At 31.9% G+C, this 18,898-nt stretch overlaps 1 protein-coding gene across 2 annotated transcripts in view; it reads right to left on the reverse strand.

The window, feature by feature from the left end:
* The window catches only part of LOC114328438 (uncharacterized), a 68,943-nt gene that overhangs the window by 24,904 nt on the left and 25,141 nt on the right, over positions 1-18,898 (reverse strand). For both annotated transcript variants that reach the window (XM_050656504.1, XM_050656503.1), the window contains exons 6-9: positions 15,858-16,138; positions 10,730-10,951; positions 7,811-8,223; positions 1,912-2,073 (exon numbers count right to left, since the gene is read on the reverse strand). In XM_050656504.1, the coding sequence (XP_050512461.1) occupies positions 1,912-2,073; positions 7,811-8,223; positions 10,730-10,951; positions 15,858-16,138 (1,078 nt within the window). The remainder of the gene's footprint in view (positions 1-1,911; positions 2,074-7,810; positions 8,224-10,729; positions 10,952-15,857; positions 16,139-18,898) is intronic.

Raw genomic sequence — 18,898 nt, forward strand, 5'->3', positions numbered from 1 at the left:
TTACCAAGTTTTAAAATGGGAAAAGTAAAAAAGTCAGCTTTGGTCAGCAAAGATTTGTTGCTTAATAAATAATTCAATATGTATATAAATATTCCTCAAGAAATAATATGCAACAAGGTGCAAACTTAGCGGAATTCTTCATTTTAAAAAACTGTAACATGCTGGAGAATTTCTACATTAATAGACTTAATGTTATGGTCAGTTAATAAAGTAAGAACAAAATATAAAGCAGTTGATCCAGAAAATTTACAGTTTTTTTTTGCACAAGAACCGCAGTTTTTTGATATTTTTTTTTTGCTTTCTTCTTCTTTTTTTAAATCTTTAAGTCATTTTACGTTTATGTATAGGTCTATCTTTTTGCTTTCTTATTTTATATTTTTTAATAATTTTGGTCGTGTGAGTCCAAAAATGTTGCCTTTTTTTAAAAATAAAATGCATAAACGATACTTTATATTACGAAGCCAAAAACAGGTAGGTCAACTCTTAATACATCTTAATTGTTTTGTAAATGGATCAGATTAATTATAATTATTACCTACCAATGTGTGGCTTCTGAACACAAAGTTTCGTTTATGCATTTCATTTTTAAAAAATTATTTTTGGCTCACACGACCGAAATTATTAAAAAATATAAAAGTAAGGAAGCAAAAACAGGATTATACATAAGAGTAAAAGGACTTAAAGAAGAAAAAGAAGAAGAAAGCAAAAAAATAACAAAAAACGGCGGCTCTTGTGTAAAAAACTGTAAATTTACTGGATCAGATGCTTCATATTTTGTTCTTACTTTATTAACTGACCATATAACAATAAAGTCTTTTCATGTACAAATTCTCCAGCATGTTATATTTTAAAATGAAAAATTCCGCTAAGGATGCACTTGGCTGCAGATGATTTTTTGAGGAATACTTATATACATTTTGAACTATTTATTAAACAAAATATCTTTGCTGAGCAAAGTAGACTTTTTTACTTTTCTCTTTTTAAAACTTGGAAAACTTACAACCATTGAAAATTCTTGCCAATTTGCAAACATGTTGTAAATAAAGTCTATTTTACGAAGAAAAACGTCTAAAAAGTACATTAAAATACTGCATTTACCTCCAGACATAGCATCCACTATAAACTAACAAAATAATACACGTCTATAGTTCTAAATGAAAACCAAACAATGCCCCAATATTATTGTATAACACACTTAATTCCTATTTGGTCCGCTGTCGTTTAATCACAACTTTACACTAATATAAATATACGATCTCATAGGCGCCCATGTCCATGGGCACGGCCACGGCCCCCTAGCTTTTCTGTTGCTTTAAACTATAATATATTGTCATCCAAATTATACAAAATGTAATGTGCAACATCTTCACGTCTGGCCCCTCACCTAAAAAATTTTTAGATGGGCGCCCATGCATGATCTGCTTGTATTGTTCTACCCTTAACGGTCGTTTATGATTCTCAAAAACCTACAGAGCAAGGTTCATATAAAATTTCTCAGGGTATACCTAGAAACTTAGATTTTTACATTTTGGCCAGGTTTTCGGCGAAATTCACCACTGTGCGGCGTTCGGCAAATCAACTGCAGAGGATCGAACGCGTTTCCATATCGGCGCAACCCGCCTACGTACCATCTCTCCGGCAAGTGATGGCTACCGAAAGTGTGTTTAAGACGAGCAAGGAGAATCATGAAATCAGTTCCTATCGGTGTAGTGAACCGGGAAGAACTCAAACGGCAGATATGCAATGGAATGAATTGGAACCTGGTGAGGTGGACGCGCTCTGTAGTGAGGAGGCGTTCCCCGGAGCTGTAACCGCAGTGAGCGGTACTAGTCGGTAAAGGAGATTACTTGTCAGATCACCAGATATTATAAACAATAGTGTATATTTGTTACTAATACTGGAAATACATACCTCAGATCTGTGCTGAATATCGACTGCAAGGGAATTTTACCAATATCATCAGGATAGTAAACGTGTGGTTGTTCAATTTTTAATAGATGCGGTTCAATAGCTATAGACTCTCCGCCATTTGCTCCTGTAGGTACAAGTTGTATATGCCGTTTCATATGCGATCTAGATAAAACAAATTACAGATTAGTCCACATCTACGTTTGTATGGTCAAATTCAAACAATTAGGCATGCACGTCATAGATTTAATGACATCATATCCCACTAGTATAAACTACAAACTAAGCAAACAAATTCAACACATTTTTCCTCATATATTAGTTTTTTCGTTTCTGTCAAGTTTAACAGGAAAGCGCTGTTGCCGAGTAAAAAACATATATTTATTTACCACAGCAGCTACCGGCTATACTGTTTCTCTTTGTCTTTAAGACTGTGAAACAAAGATAACTATTTGTACTATAAATGTCAAACTTATGTTGTTGTCCTAAAGAAGGTTATGTAAGATTCTTGTTTATAGATGTGAAGTACAGTAGGAAAAATGAAAGAATACCCATGAACGAACATATAAAACACGCTGTATTTTCCTGTCACCGTGTCAGACAAAAATTGGCCAGCGCAAGTACATGTAATAATTATTGTTACATGTACTTGCACTGGACAATTTTCTTTGTGACACGGTGACAGAAAAATACAGCGTGTTTTATGTATTCGTTCATGGGTATTCTTTCATTTTTCCGACTGTAGGTTAAAATGTAAACTGTCCTATGAAACTGTCTACACTAAATTCTGATACTTTAGTTTCTCGATTTGATTTTGATTAAAATTGTTTGATATTTTAATTGAATTATATTAAAACAAGGTTATGTAAGATTTTTGTTTGTTTATTTTGCTTCTTCCTCTTTTATGACCTTTGAGAGCTGTGACCATTTAGCCAGCAACATTTCTTAAAATTACCGCCTAACTAAACCTACCACACAGCAAGATTATTACGAACTTAATCGGCCAATTAAGGATAGGGAAGGGAAAGCGAAGTTGGTTAAAAAATAAACTGTCGTTGAAATATAAAAAAATAAATAAAATATAATTTGAAAACAATAATTTGACATTATATTTCGCTGGTACCTATGATTAATGTGATTCCTAATACATTTCCAGTGAAAATAATAACTCTTTGATAAGTGTTGGCGATACAATTCTCTTTTATATGCGTGTCCGCGAAGATTATAACTCCCAAAATATTTATAACGAAAAGATCTAGTTCATAATAGATCCCGACGAAAACAATTATTTCCCTTTCTGTTTCTACCGACGAAACAATTATTTCTGAGAACTTTTTAGTAATTATAATTTTCGTGGACCCAAAAACAGAAATGATGTTTTTTGCTGATACTCCTCAAAAAATAATTTTTTTCGCTAACACTTTATTAGGGATTATAATTTTCACAATCATATAATCGAAAATAATATTTTTCGCGGCGTTCATTGAAAGTTCTACTCTTACCGGCATTTTTCGGAGTTATACTTTTCGTAGGCGGCGGCGATTTAACCTCCAATATTATGACAGACGTCACTTACCATTTACAATCTCACAAAATATAATAATGACGTCACATAAACTCATCACTAATTCTAGCCAATGAAATGCTCACTGTAATAGGAATGGCATGTCAAAAAAACCTGATTATTCCCTATACTATTTCAAATTAAGAATATGGCAACAAGGGGAAGGTATGTGCATTCCTTATTGTTTGACTTTTCCTATACTTCTCTTGATTGTGTTTCACGGCAAATTCTATTCTATTATTTTATCATTTATTAGTTATCAGCTGATGTTTAATGCTTCGTCATTCAGACGATTTAGTGTTAGATACATATTAAGATTTGTAGGTACTCTAAAGGATTTTTGGGAAAAACAGGTAGGTACTCTAAAGGATTTTTGGGCTTTTATCTTATTTTAAAAAGTGATGAGCAAAAATTTGTTAGATGACCTACCCCATAAAAGTAGAAAAATTTTATGCGGGGACTTTAACATTGATTATGCTGCTGCTTGTGCTACACAAATATCCTTGATCAACATATTTGAATCGTATGGTCTAACAATGCACGTTGATTCTCCTACAAGGATTACAAAAATTTCATCTACCATAATTGATTATACTGTCTCAGATTTCTCACCCCTTGATGTCCACTCTACAATTATTAATGCTGGACTATCTGATCATGATACAGTTTATACGAAGCTTAATATCTTTAGCAAACCCTCCTCGAAAACCCGACGTTTAGGCAGGATTTTTTCTACCCGGAACTTTCGTAATTTCCAAAATTTATGCTTAACCTCTGAGTGGCACTTTCCTGCTATGGACGTGGATAACAATTTCAGTGATTTTTTAGATAAGCTTGTCTGTATCTTCAATAAAGCATTTCCTTTAATTCCAATTAAGCCAAAACATCGCAAACCCTGGACTACTAAAGGTATCCGAATATCTTCCAAGAATATGCGTTCTCTACTCTACATCAAGAAATTTACTACCAACGTCTCTATCACTGAATATATCACCAAGTACAGGGCAACCTATCTTAAACTTGTAAAATCAGCTAAAAAAGTCTACTACCAAAACCGTCTGGGAAGCTCTAAAAGTGTTGCAAAAGAAACTTGGTCCATAATAAACGATCTTCGAAATAAAACCCATACTGCTCAAACATTTTCCCTTCCAGATCCTGAAAATCTAAATGAATACTTTGTTAATGTGAGTAAAAATATTACATCAACTATTTTGCCACAAAAAAATCCCATTTCCTATCCCCCTAATTCAAGAAAGGTCTCGAATTCATTCTTTATAAAACCAGTCGATAAATCTGAACTGATCCAAACAATCAATAGTATCAAAAGCAAATTTTCCTGTAGTACTGATGGTCTATCGATAAAAATTTTTTCTAATCTTCCAGAAAATGTGTTGGAAGTCCTCATCTCACTGATTAATGATTCTTTTGAGAAAGGCAAATTTCCAGAGTGCCTAAAGACTGCCATCATTATTCCTCTTCATAAGGGTGGTGAAATATCTAGACTTATTGCAGTACTACCGGTACTCTCCAAAATTATTGAGAGACTCATAAAAGCCCGACTTATGTCCTTTCTCGTTGAAAACAACATTTTATCACAAAATCAGTTCGGCTTCTTAAATAATAAATGCACCACTGATGCCATGTTTTCTGTACTACATGAGGTTTATCAAGCACTGAACAATAATCTTCACACTGTCACCGTTTTTTGTGACTACGCCAAAGCTTTTGATTGTGTAAATCACAACATTTTGATAAAAAAACTAAATTTCTACGGAATTCGAGGTATTTCTTTGAATTGGTTCCAATATTACTTGGACGATAGGAAACAACTGGTTAGAGAAAATGATACAGACTCGAGTCTCAAAAACATTGTATGTGGGGTACCTCAAGGATTAGTATTGGGTCCTCTACTTTTCCTTATCTTTATTAATGACATCACTAGTTTAAAAATCGATGGAAAAATCTTTCTTTTTGCTGATGATACCAGTATCACTTTAAGCAACTCAAATATTGCAACTCTTCATGCTACTATAACTTCTGATCTACTTACAATAAAAACCTGATCTGACTCTAATTTACTCTCGTTTAACGTAGATAAAACAGAAGCATTATCTTATAAAGGAGCTCTCCAACCCTTACCTCTTAATAACAGCCAGATCAGTACTGTTGATTCTGTAAAATTTCTTGGTATTTTTTTAGACAGCAACCTTAAATGATCCCTCCATATTAATTTGTTAAGGAAGAAACTATTTTCAGCTTGATATGCTATAAGATTTGTTTCGAATGAACTCAATTTAGCATCTTCCAAAATAACATATTTTTCTTTGTTCGAGTCATATCTTCGTTATGGTCTTCCTTTTTGGGGTTCTGGTAAAGCTGCCCAATTCGATGTTATTTTCAAATTACAAAAAAGAGCAATAAGATATCTGTTTCGCCTCAGAAGAACAACACATTGTAGAAGTTACTTCAAAGATCACAGAATTTTAACCCTTCCATCTCTATATATTTCAGAAACTGTTTGCTTAATTCGTAAACATCTACATGTCTTTCCACCAAGACCTAATCATGACTACTTCACGAGAAATTCTACCTTTGACGTCTATTTACCGACCCCGTCATCTGAGTTGGTAAAGAAATCTATATTATATTTAGCAAAAAAACTTTACAACCATCTCCCTCTACAACTTAAATCTGCAGCATCTTTCCCCAAATTCCGTAAACTGACAAAAACCTATCTATCCGAAAGACCATATTATGCAGTATAACTAGTGTGACCAACTAGCCCGAAAAATCCGGGACATAGCCCGAATTACGAAGTTGTGTCCCGGCGTCCCGGACAAGGCTTCCGGGCCATCCGAATTTTCAACTTTTTGGTAGAAATCTATATTTTCGTTTTTATTCTAAGAATTTACATCAAATTCAATTGTTGAGACGAAAAAAAAAATTTTATCGTGGTATAAATTTTAATAGTTCTATGAAAGAAAACGAAAACTGTGGAATTTTTTTTATTTGTGTGTTTTAATTATCGTCTTCCGAAAAGACAATTGAAAAACAATAATAATTCATGTCACAATGAATCATGCCTAGGCAGCATCGAACGATGTAATGATTGCTGATGCATCTTTTTTTTCGGTTTTGTCAACCACTTTAAGTAGATAAACCTCTTGAGTTCGTTCGCGAAATATGATTAATTTCAAAACCGTTGCATGCTTTGAGCCAAATTCAAATCTGCTGCATTGCAATATGATTTTTATATTTAAACATTTATTTTATTGTCAGTTACAGTAATCAATTTGAATCCGAAAATCGATTAGTGACCATCTCGGAATTACTGTTTTTGACCTGACTTTTTCATTCCAATATATTATTATTGTTAATATGAATATGGAACCAACACAAGAAAGTAAAAACAGAAAACGATATTGCACTTTCAATAAAATATTGGAAGAAGAATTTCTATTTTTGAAAAAAAAGTAACTCTAACAGTGTCATAAAGTATACTTGTGGATCGGAATTTTCGATCGCCCACAGTGGTAGAGCGGATATACTAAGTCACATCAAAAGTGAAAAACACCGAAGAGGTATCTGCTGCGCTTCCAGCAGCAAAACACTGACTCAATTTTTCAAGCCAACAGCTTCATCGAGCATTGATTTAGAGACAGCAGCTCGGGAAGGTGTTTGGGCATATCATTTGATTAAGCCCATCAAAAATATCATTGTCAACATAAAAATGTTAAATAACCAATAAAATGATGATATTAGAGTCCTGTATTTAAAAAAATAACAAATGGCCCGATTTTCATTCAAAAGTCCCGGATTTTAGGTATTTTTTTCAGCATTGTCCCGGATTCGACTGAATTGGAGTTGGTCACACTAAGTATAACAGTACCTATGCCAGTATTAGCAATAAATAAGAAATTACAGTACCTTTTGCACAAGTAGTATTTTTATTATTGTCTTTCATCTATATTTGGATGTCATATGCAGCAGCTTAACTTTTAAACTTAATTATTAGGTAGACTATGCAATTTGCAATTTATTTAAATTTTTAAATTTTGCAATTGATTAACTGTTTAACTTCATTATTATTATTATTTTTTTTTAATTTACACTGACAATTTATGTAATTTTAGTAAATTGAATTGTTATTGTTTTATTTTCTTGACTTTTTGTAAGCTTTGTCGATAAAATTGTACAATTTTTCATGACAATAAAGCATATTTCTATTCTATTCTAAAAAATAAGGTCACTTAAAGTACTCTCAAAAACTCTCAAAAAAATCTAAACGTACTGGGTGACTAAGGGTTAAAATGAAAACTAAATAATACAGGTACTTACCGTCCTTGTTTAAAAGTACGAAACTTAGTTGCACAAACAGAACAGGAAAATCGTGAAATACCATGATTCTGTATATGCACACAAAGCGTTGTAACGTTTTTATAGCACTTCTTACAATGCACGCATACAAACGGTTTGTTTGGATTATCCTTATTTTTACATTCTTCAGATTTAGTAACGTGTTTCTTAAAATCTACTAAGGTTGAACACGGAAAGGTACAACTTGCACATTTAAATAAATAGTAATCGGGCAGATCACACGGGGTTAAAGTTTTCAGATTTGATGAGGATGATGAGGATTCTTCTAAAACTGTCCTATGTAATGGTTGATCAACTGGGGTTGTTGGCAATAGTGCTTCTATCAACGAGGTAACATTTGAAGAATCTGTTAATGGTGTTGAAGAATTGGGTATCTATAACGAATAATACATATTACTTATTATATTTTATTTTAAGATAATAAAATAAGAACATTCCGTACAATTCAAAGAATACTAAAAATGTTCAAGGATGAATATTGGAAAATAAGTCAATGGTGGCAAATTTTTAAAGATACCTCAAAAAAATTGATTTTGCAGTGGATATCAGAACTCATCATTCAATCATGTGAAAAAAAATATTTTATTAGCTTATGAGTTTCTCGAGGTAATGCTGTCGAGTTTTTTTAGTTTTAACGATTTTTGACTTTTTGGTATCACTCAGAAATCAAAACAATAAATTTTAGGTGGATCGGGCCAATAGTTTTTGAATTACAATGTCTACCGCCTTTGAAAAAAGCAGTTTTGAGAAAAACGCGTTTAAATTATTGTCAACTTTTACTTTCAATTTCTTTTTTGTCTGTCAAATCGTAAAGTGATGCGCACCGGATTATGTTTTTGAATCGCAGAGTAATCTACGAAAGAGAATGTGCTGACTATGGCAGCTAATCTGGAAAGCTCAACGTAGGTGGCGTTTGTGTAGTTGGAGGTCACGTCAACTTACGTCAACTATTCAAATCAATCTTTTAATTTGAGTCTTTGAATTTAATTTGAGAAAATAAAATGCCTCAGTGTTGTGCTGTGTCTTTGTGCTTATCTAGAACATCAGGATACAGGTTTCGCAAAGATATTCTGATGAGAAAAAAGTGGATTGTAGCAACAAGAAGGGATGAATATATGCCGACAATAAATGCACGTATCTGCAATAAACATTTTGTTGAAATAGATTATGTATTGCCCCTGGATTCGACTGTAAAAAATGGAATACTTCACTATAAAACTCAGATCAACATACATATTTTTATTTTGATCTGAGCTATAGAAATAAAATATTAAGACGATGATTACTATAGCTTACCCTTCGATACGGGCTTCCTTTTTTCCAGTAACTCTCGCATTCCAGCAAAAATAATATTGAAAGAAAATGGAAGAACTGAAACTTATTAATGAAAAGGCGCTTCAAGATATTAATCAATTACGAAATGAATTAAACATCTCCAACAAAAGAATACAAAAATTAGAAAACGAGGGAAGAAGGAAAAATATTGTGATTCAAGGACTGCAGATTGACACCGATCAACCACTCTTACTAGGGAATGAGGTAGAAAAATTCATAGAAAAGGAAATGCGAGTAAAAGTAAACGTTAATGAAGCAAGAAACTTGGAGACAAAATATATTTGGTAGACATGGATAGCAACACAGAAAAGACCAAAGTAATGCAAAATTTAATAAAACTTAAACAACTGAGGAAAAGAATATACATAAATGATGATCTGACGAAGGCGGAAAGGGAAATAATGGCCAAAATAAGAAGAATTGCTAAGGAAGAGAAAATCACAAGAAATAGCACAAAAACAAGGTACCAAAGACTGACAATAAACAATGAATTATGAAAATGGAAGAAAGAAAAGGAGCAGCTGGAAAGAATAGAGGAAGACATTGCAAAATACTAGAATTGAATGCAGTATTAAGAGACCCAGCAAAGAAAACGGAAACGAGAATCGAAAAATAATAAACGAGATAATGGCAACAAAGAAGAACTAGTTAAAATAGCGACGTGGAATATAAAAGGATCATCCAAGGAAGGAAAACTGAAGCATCTAGTAAACGAAGCCAAAACATATAAATTTGATCTTGTGGCAACAAGAGACTAAGCAACTGGGACAGGGCAGTTAGGAAATGGATATGGCTATATAAACAGTGGAGGCTGTTAAAGGGCTTCCTTTTTTCCAGTAACTCTCGCATTCCTTCTCCTCGATTCGTTTTTCAATGTACAAACAGTCCAAGATCCGTATTGTTTGCCATAATTTATTATTTATTAAATCGTAAACAAAAACACCATATACAAACTTCACGAATTGTCAAAACGTTGACCCCCAACTACACTAGCGCCGCCAAGCGGGAGCAACGGCGTACATAGCTGCCATTCGTATACTTGCTGTAGAACGCTTGTTGATTGGTGTTTAACTTTTGCGCGGTATTGTTTTCTGTGTATTCTAGATGTCAACTTCGATATTCGGTTACTACATCTAATACATTAAACATTTTAATTCATATTCTGTAACAAAAGAAATAAAGCAAAAGAGCAATATTGAGAAAAAATAACACGGAAGATAAGAAATAAAGGTAGAGAGGTTTTAAATACAATTAAAGTTAGAAACTGCACTATCTGGGACATGTCATGAGCGGCGAGCATTATAACTTGTTGCAATTAATAATACAGGGTAGAAAGACTCGTGGTAGAAGGCGCACCTTCTGATTAAACAATTTGAGAGCTTGATTTGACTGCACTTCTGCTGATCTTTTTAGAGCAGCGGAATAGAAAGTGCGAATGGCCATGATGGTTGTCGACCTTCTTAGAGGAGATAATACATGAGGAAGAAGAAAAGATTTAATTTATGACAAAAACTTTATAAAATAAGCAAAATCAATTATACTTACAGCTTTTGATGTAGTAGGCGTTGATAATAACGTTGATCTATTATCACCGACTGAATTAATATTTGATTCCGTCGTTGAACTATTCTGTGGTGAAGGCATTATCACACTTGGTCTACTTAGAGATTGTGTCTTCGTCTCTGTGTTCTCCGATGGTATATTTGGTATATCAACGATTTTTCTTAATTTAGTAAATGCTTCGGGTGTATAAAACACGTAATATGGCTAGAAAAATAAAGTATTAAATATGCAGTTTAAATAAAGACTATACACTTCTCCAAGAAATTAACGCACTACCTTAAAAATGGGTAATTTTTGATGTCTCGAGTTTCCTGAACCTGTTGTCCGATTAAGTGATTTTTTAATATGTTACAGCCTTATTCCTTAACAATATCGCTGTAATAATATTGTTGCTAAACAGGTAAATTGTCATTGTATACCAGCTGTACCAATCAAACTGTGATTTGTTCTCAAAGTTCACCAGACCCTGTGGAATATTCTAGCATTTATAAAATACTGAAATTAAAACCCAACTATAGCAATTTATTTCGGCAATTCTGCATGAAAAAGAAAAGACAGCTTGATAAATGTATGTCTGCAAATGCTTTGTTTCTGAGATATAGGATGTTGAAATTTTTCTTACAAACTGACGATTTATTTAATTGCTCTAAAATCGGTTGAGATATGCAAATAAAATTTGGTTGATTTTAAGAGGTAGTTATTGCACATTTGTTGGCATACAATTAAGAATATTACATTCACCATTGGCGCGCATACAGACTGTATGCGCGCCAATGGAAAAATTTTAATTGTATGTCACAAAATGCAACATAACTACTTTTTAAAACCTACCATATTTTATTTGTATATCTTAACCGGTTTTAGAGCAATACATACATCGTCAGTTTGCAAGAAAAATTTCAACATCCCCTATCTCGGAAACGAAGCATTTGCAGATATATGTTTATAAAGCAAACGGTCATTATTTTTTCGTGCAGAATTACCCCTTAAAGTTTGTCGCACTTGTTTAGGAACACCCTGTACTGATAAACAGCATGGCTAGTTGTTAAAGTACCTAACTTTTTTATTATCCAACATAAGCGAATGAATCAAAAAACAAAATGTTAGAAAACATGAGGCTATAGTTGAGTTTTAATTGCAGAATTTTATAAATGCTAGAAAAATTAAAAAAATAAAAGAATAAAACACACACAAACACATTGAAAAATGCCACAAATGATTTCTGAACAATAATTGTCGGAAAAATTTTCAACTAAATACATACGTATTTTCTGAAAACTGAACAAGTGCTTGCTAAACATCAAATATATGAGTGCTCATGAAAGTGTTCGTTAAACGGCAAGCACCTTGCACCACATATTCGAGCAGAGGTGTAACCAGGATTATCCTAAGGGGGGGTTACAACTACTTGATGGTCTCTGGGGGTATGGAATAGTAATGGTGTTAAGCGTATAGAGCTCACAGTACATACAAATGGGGGGTGTTATAACCCCCAAAACCACCCCCTGGTTACGCCTATGTATTCGAGATTTTTCGTGTATCGAATCACTGTGGGAACAACAAATATATTCTAAACGAACAAAAAAGGTAGGTAAATAACGGTTAGTGATACAGAGTTTCTTATAAATTTAGCCGCTTTTGTCATTAAGTCTGGTGGAAGTTTATTAATAAATAACAGAAAAAAAGCCAAGAATGAGAAGATGGTGGATGGTGTCACTTAAGCAAACCACTTTTTAAGCTTTGTTTTGCTTTTTGCGAACGGGCTCTCTAAATGATGCCATTAATGATTCCTTTTTCTTTTTTAACTCGCTTATCGTGTATTTCTCACCGATCTTAACGTGTATTCGTTTTCATGCATTGTAAACATCATTTCGAATTTCATGATTAAAAAAAATCGCATTCTATATTATAGGTTCATATTCATATAAATCCAAAAATATTAAAATACTTTCATTGGTCTACACTATATATTTACTATTTTTAGTATTTTCTACATTCTGTAGAAATAACTAAAGTACTTATATTCAAGCGGCGAATATTTATTTACTTTGAGGTGTTGAAAATACCGGCAACGTACGGGAACACGACAAATATTCGACAAGCACTAAAATTGGTCAATGCCAAATAGCAAGCAACTTCTCCACACTAGTAGGCAAATAGCGAGCACTTGTTCAGTATTTGCCAAATACCGCATGTCTGGCGCCGCCTTTACACTTCTACCCACGGAGACACCTGCATCATGTGGGAAGATCGACGAACTAAACGGTTTAAACTTTTGACAGTTCTGAATTTAAAAACATTATTTTGATTTTTGTAGAATATTGAAATATTAAAATACAACAAAACATAGAGTAATAAAACAATATATTAGGTGAATATTGATAGAAATTTTGATAATAATCAAATTATGTAAATCAAAGCATTACATGTTGTTCTGAAGCTATTTCCTTGTGGCATTTTTATAATTAAGTATTTTCTATGGGAAATAAGCCACAAAATACCACGATTAGTAAGTTAATAACATATCGAGTTAGTACAAATTTTATATTTTAGTATACTTATTGTATATCTATGTATTATTAATATTATTTATAATTCAAACATATTAAAGTCAGAATTTGGTATTAGTTTTTTTTGAAGGTAAATTAAATGTAAGACCAAATACTTACGATGTCGGGATAGTATCACGAGGTTTTTTCCTGGTTTTCCCTCGTGATTTACTATGGAATCTCTAACGCGAGAATTTTACTGTCATCGTTGCATTTGGTTGTCTTTTTAAAGACAGATCACATGCTATGATTTTTTTTTGCGACGGATATTCTTGAGTTGGGATTGATTTCATGTAATCGAATGAACTATATTTTAGTAAAGTCGTCCCAGGAACGCAACTCATAAATATTGGCGATATCATTTTAAAGTCTTCTACTTTAAAATATATAATATACGTCTGAATTGCCAATATAAATGAGTCAGATTAAATAAATTATTAGAAGAATTTTTTTACTTAGCAACAACATTTTTGTTTATTTTAATAGTATTTTGTATTTTGACAACGAAACCCGATTTGGGCTTCGAAACGTTAATAAATTCATTTTTTAGTAAAATTGTGGCTTATTTCCCATAGAAAATACTTAAAGCATTACATGCTATTTTGATAGGTTCATTTTAAATTTTCCAAATAGGTAGGTACCTATGTAATTTTATTAGGATATATTTTTTTTTATTTATTTATTGTTCATACATATGACCTGGCCTCTAGTGACCAGGTCGTTTTTTTCCTGATGGAATTACAGATATTTTTTTTTATATATTTTTACATGTTTTACTAAACTACTAAATCTATTTTTACAATTAATAATTTGCCATAATCTATTAATTACATTTAACAAATTTAAAGAAACAATATATATTTGTTAAAATATTTTTGGTACTATCAACTCCCTTCTAAGTTATAAAGACAGTCCCTCTATTTTCAGAAGAGAGTTGGTAGTTTTTTTTTAATTTAATGAATTGTTTATTGAATTATTATTTTTATTTATTTATTTTATATTGAATTATTATTATTATAATTGTGAATATCTAGTTTTGAATTTATATTTTATTTTATTTATTTTAACTTTATCTTACTCAACTTCATCAAGGTTCTCTTCTTCTATTACTATAAATTTCTTGTTGTTTTTAGATATTATTTCTGTTAGATTGTTTAATATTCCAAAATATTCTTCATTTTGTAATATATCTCTTATTTCAATTCTTTCTAATCTTCTTCTCATTTCTCTATGTTCTTCATTTTCTATAGTATTTTCACAATGTAACACTATATGTTCTGGTGTACCTAGTTCTCCACATTCACAATATGCATCATCTTTTAAGTTAAATATTTCCAAATATGTTGGGTACGGTCCATGTCCTGTTAAAAAGTGTACTAAACCTTGTTTTGGATTAAAATAATTTGGAATGTTTTCTAATATTGGTATAAAATTGTATAAACGTCTAGATTTTGTTGAATTTTCCCATTCATTTTGACTTTTTCTATTTATTATTTCTTTTAATTCTCTTTTATTTCTTATATCTAATCCTATTATTTGTATTATTTTTTCATATTTTTCTTTTTTTAGCCAATAATTACATGCTCTTTTTTGTGTTTCTAAATGCATTGGCATTACTCCAGTTAAAACTGTGAGTGCCTGTGTTGCAGTTGTTCCAAATGCTCCCGTCATTCTTACAAGAAATCCTCTCTGAGCTCTATTTAATTTTTCTGCATTTTTTTTATTTATTAATCTATGTGCCCATACACTTAAACCGTACCCTACAATTGATGCAAGTATTGTACTTAGGTATATTCTCATCTGTCGGAACGAAATTATATATTCCTCCTGTGCTAGACTAGCAATGCTATGCATGATCTTTGTTGCCTTTTCACAGACACAACTCATGTGTTTTGTAAATAATTTTTGTTCGTCTATTATAATACCTAAATATCTTGTTTCCTTTTTTCTTTTTATTGTTTTCCCTCTAATTTTTATAATTGGATCTCTTTCTAAATTTCCTTTTATTAAACTGGATAATAATATTAACTTTTATTAGGATACTGAAACATTTACAATTATTACGTACTTGTCGCTTTTCAAAACTATTTAAAAAGTCACTACAATTATAAACTTGCTTTTTTCTCTGCCATTACAACAATAAAAACTAATATACACAACATTTGTTGATCCATAATATCCAACAATTATTGACAGATGATTTTAACACCCAATAAGATCCCGTATAACGTTGGAGCGACTAAATATACTGTCATATATAACGATAATTGACTAATATACTGTCGGTGTGCGCATGCGCCAGGGAATGTAAAAATTCACCCACGTGCCTAAAGAAGTATATAACTTCAAAAAAATCAGAGTTTGATTGGTACACCCGGTATATAATGACAATTTACCCGTCTAGCAACAATATTATTACAGCGATATTGTTAAAGAATAAGGCTATAACATATTAAAAAATCACTTAAATCGGACAACAGGGATTCGAGACATCAAAAATGATTCATTTTGTGGGGTGCCCGTTTTTCGTGCCGGTCAATGTATGTATTATAAAAACTTACCAATCTGGGACTCAGAAATCTAGCGATTATTTCTGGCTTAAGATTTGGATGTGTAACTGATAAATGATAGTTCATAGTATTGATTTCATTCGAGTTGCTCCTGCAATAGCTGCATTGATACACTGACACATTATGCCACACTGACCAGTGTCTTGAGATGTCTTTAGGCTTCACCTGACGAGCACAAGATTCATGCCCACAAATCAGAATATTGTTTTTCTTGTGTGCTGTCGCAATATGATCGGCAAATTCATTTATAAACAAAAATTCCAATTGGCAGCCTGGAAATTATTAATAATATAAATATTTGGCATATTGTAAAATTAAAAAAATGTACACAATAATACCAAATCCTAGAGCATAACAATCAAAAACATCTACATTCCACCAGTAATTGGCCAAGCCAGAAAATTTAACATGTTAATTTCCCTCAAAAAGACATAATGCATGGTTATAACAGGAAATCCAATAAGATGTAAATTGGAGTTGGAGGGTCAAATAATAAAACAAGTGATGGAGTTTCACACTATCTAGCATAGAAGATTCATCACACTACTAGCTACGCAAAGCTCGAAACAGAAGTGGAAGATCAAGTGAATAGAACAAACAGAGAGGCAGAATTTACAAAACAGTCATCAGACCAATAATCACTGATTCTAATTCATTTCGAGGTCGCTATTGAATTTCGACACCGCCATGATGGTCACAATTTATGGCGATTCTTATTCATTTCGATACTAGTTACAACTGGGGATATTGACGTTATCATTTTGACACTGCTCAGAATTTGGGTTGGCGCTCCGGTTTATTGGTTTTATTCATTGGTTTTATTGGCTACACAACCATCGCAACATTTGTTGATAGTCTGGGAAAATTATCGAAAAAATGCAATTTTTTGGGAAAAGTTATTTACCAGCTATTTTATTGCTAAAATCGAATCTTAAGATTGCATATATTAGTAATATGGGGTATGACAAGTCCGCAGAAAGTGTGTTATTTTATTTATAAACAAATTACCACTCCTAAATCTTCTTTTTTTTTCAATTAGTGCTCTGTAACACCTAAGATTTTTCCTTTAAGCCAAAAACACTGAAATAAAAATTCACCGTAATTTAGTTCTGCACAAAGATTTTTTTTTTCGATTTCCTTCAACAAAAATTTTACTTGAAAAATCCGAGTTTAAAAAAAATCTGCAATTTTCAATTAAAATTTTAGGGAAGTAATTATTTATCAATTATTAAATAAATTGATGACATGAAAGATTTTTTATAGTAGATTATACAGAGAGGGGTTAAATTATGGAATAAATTCTTTTTCTCTAAAATGGACGATTTTGGAGCAAAATCCCGAAACAGGTCGATTTTTATTTTTAAATTACAATTTTTTGGCATATATTTCATACTAGTGACGTCATCTATCTGAGCGTGATGACGTAATTGATAATTTTTTTAATGGGAATAGGGGTCGTGTGGTAGGTCATTTGAAAGGGCGTTCAATTCTCTATTTAGTAATATAAACATTAATATCAATATTTATACAGGGTTGCCAAAAAATAATTTTTGAATTAAATTAATTGGCGCAAAAAGAAGAATGTATGTAATTTATTTAACTCAAAATACATTGTACTGCTGTCAGAAAATAGAAAAAAGGTTTATTTCACAAATAAACATTTCTTTTCGCTTAAATTAAATCACAAACAGCCCCCCTCTTACCTATTGGCAGTTTGAACATTTAATTTAAGCTAAAAGCAATGTTTATTTGCCAAATAAACATTTTTTTCTATTTTCTGACCAATAGAATGTATTTTGAGTTAAATAAATTACATACATTCTTCTTTTTGCGTCAATTAATTTAATTCAAAAAATATTTTTTGGCCACCCTGTATAACACACACAACCCCTATTCCTATTTTTTAAAAATTAATCGATTACGTCATCACGCTCGGATGGATGACGTCACTAGTTTGAAATAAATGCCAAAAAAATTCGAAATGCCATTCAAAAATAAAAATCGACCTGTTTCGGGATTTTTCTCTAAAATCGTCCATTTTAGAGAAAATGAATTTATTCCATAATTTAGCCCCTCTCTGTATATCAGGAGACCGGCGAGAATCTAACCAATAGTTTAGCAATAATTAAAATGTTAATTAAAAAATTTCGGTCGAAATAATAACCAGAAAGAATATGATACACCAGAATAACTATGATCTTCGTATAAAAAAGCACTATACTTATTCAACGTACTTTACAGAATTGAAATTGGACTATTTGAGCGGTCTTAGGAATGTTATAAAGAAACAATTTTTTGGCTTATAAACAAATAGAACCCCTCAGAAAATATTAGATTAAATTAAATTAAGTTAACGCTGTTGAAAAGGGCACGGCTTCTGTGCCCTTTTCGAAGAAAAAAATGAATTGCGAGGAGTGGTTCCAGGTATAACCGGTCAAATGTGACCGGCATTTGCGACAGAGTTATAAACAACAGGATTTCAATCTTTGAACCATTACCTTTTTATTCCGGTCCTCTTTGTACATACAAATTTTCATATCTTCAAGACACTCATAACAAAAAAGATTTACAAGGAAGAACTTCCTGTAGTTGGCTGTATACCATTAATTACAAGTGAAATTTAATAAAAATTTTTAAAAAAGATTTATGTCACCAAGGTATTTAATTATTGATAAATAATTACTGCCCTAAAATTTTAGTTGACAATTAAAGATTTTGTTTGGAAACCCCGCATTTTCCGAGGAAAATTTCCGCCGACTGAAATCGGAAAAAAATATCTATGTGCAGAATTAAATTACAGTGAATTTTTATGTGAGTGTTTTTGGTTTAACGTTAAAATCTTCCGAGTTACAGAGCAATAATTGAAAAAAAAAGATTTCGGGGCGCTAATTTGTTTATAAACCAAATAGCACACTTTCTGCGAACTTTGCATAGCTATATTACTAATATATGAAATCTTAAGATTTGATTCCAGTATGTCCAGCAATAAAATAGCTGGTACATAATTTTCCTTGTTTTATACTAATTTTCCC

Source organism: Diabrotica virgifera, chromosome 7 (assembly GCF_917563875.1).
Source record: "Diabrotica virgifera virgifera chromosome 7, PGI_DIABVI_V3a".
NCBI classification, from domain to species: Eukaryota; Metazoa; Arthropoda; class Insecta; order Coleoptera; family Chrysomelidae; genus Diabrotica; species Diabrotica virgifera.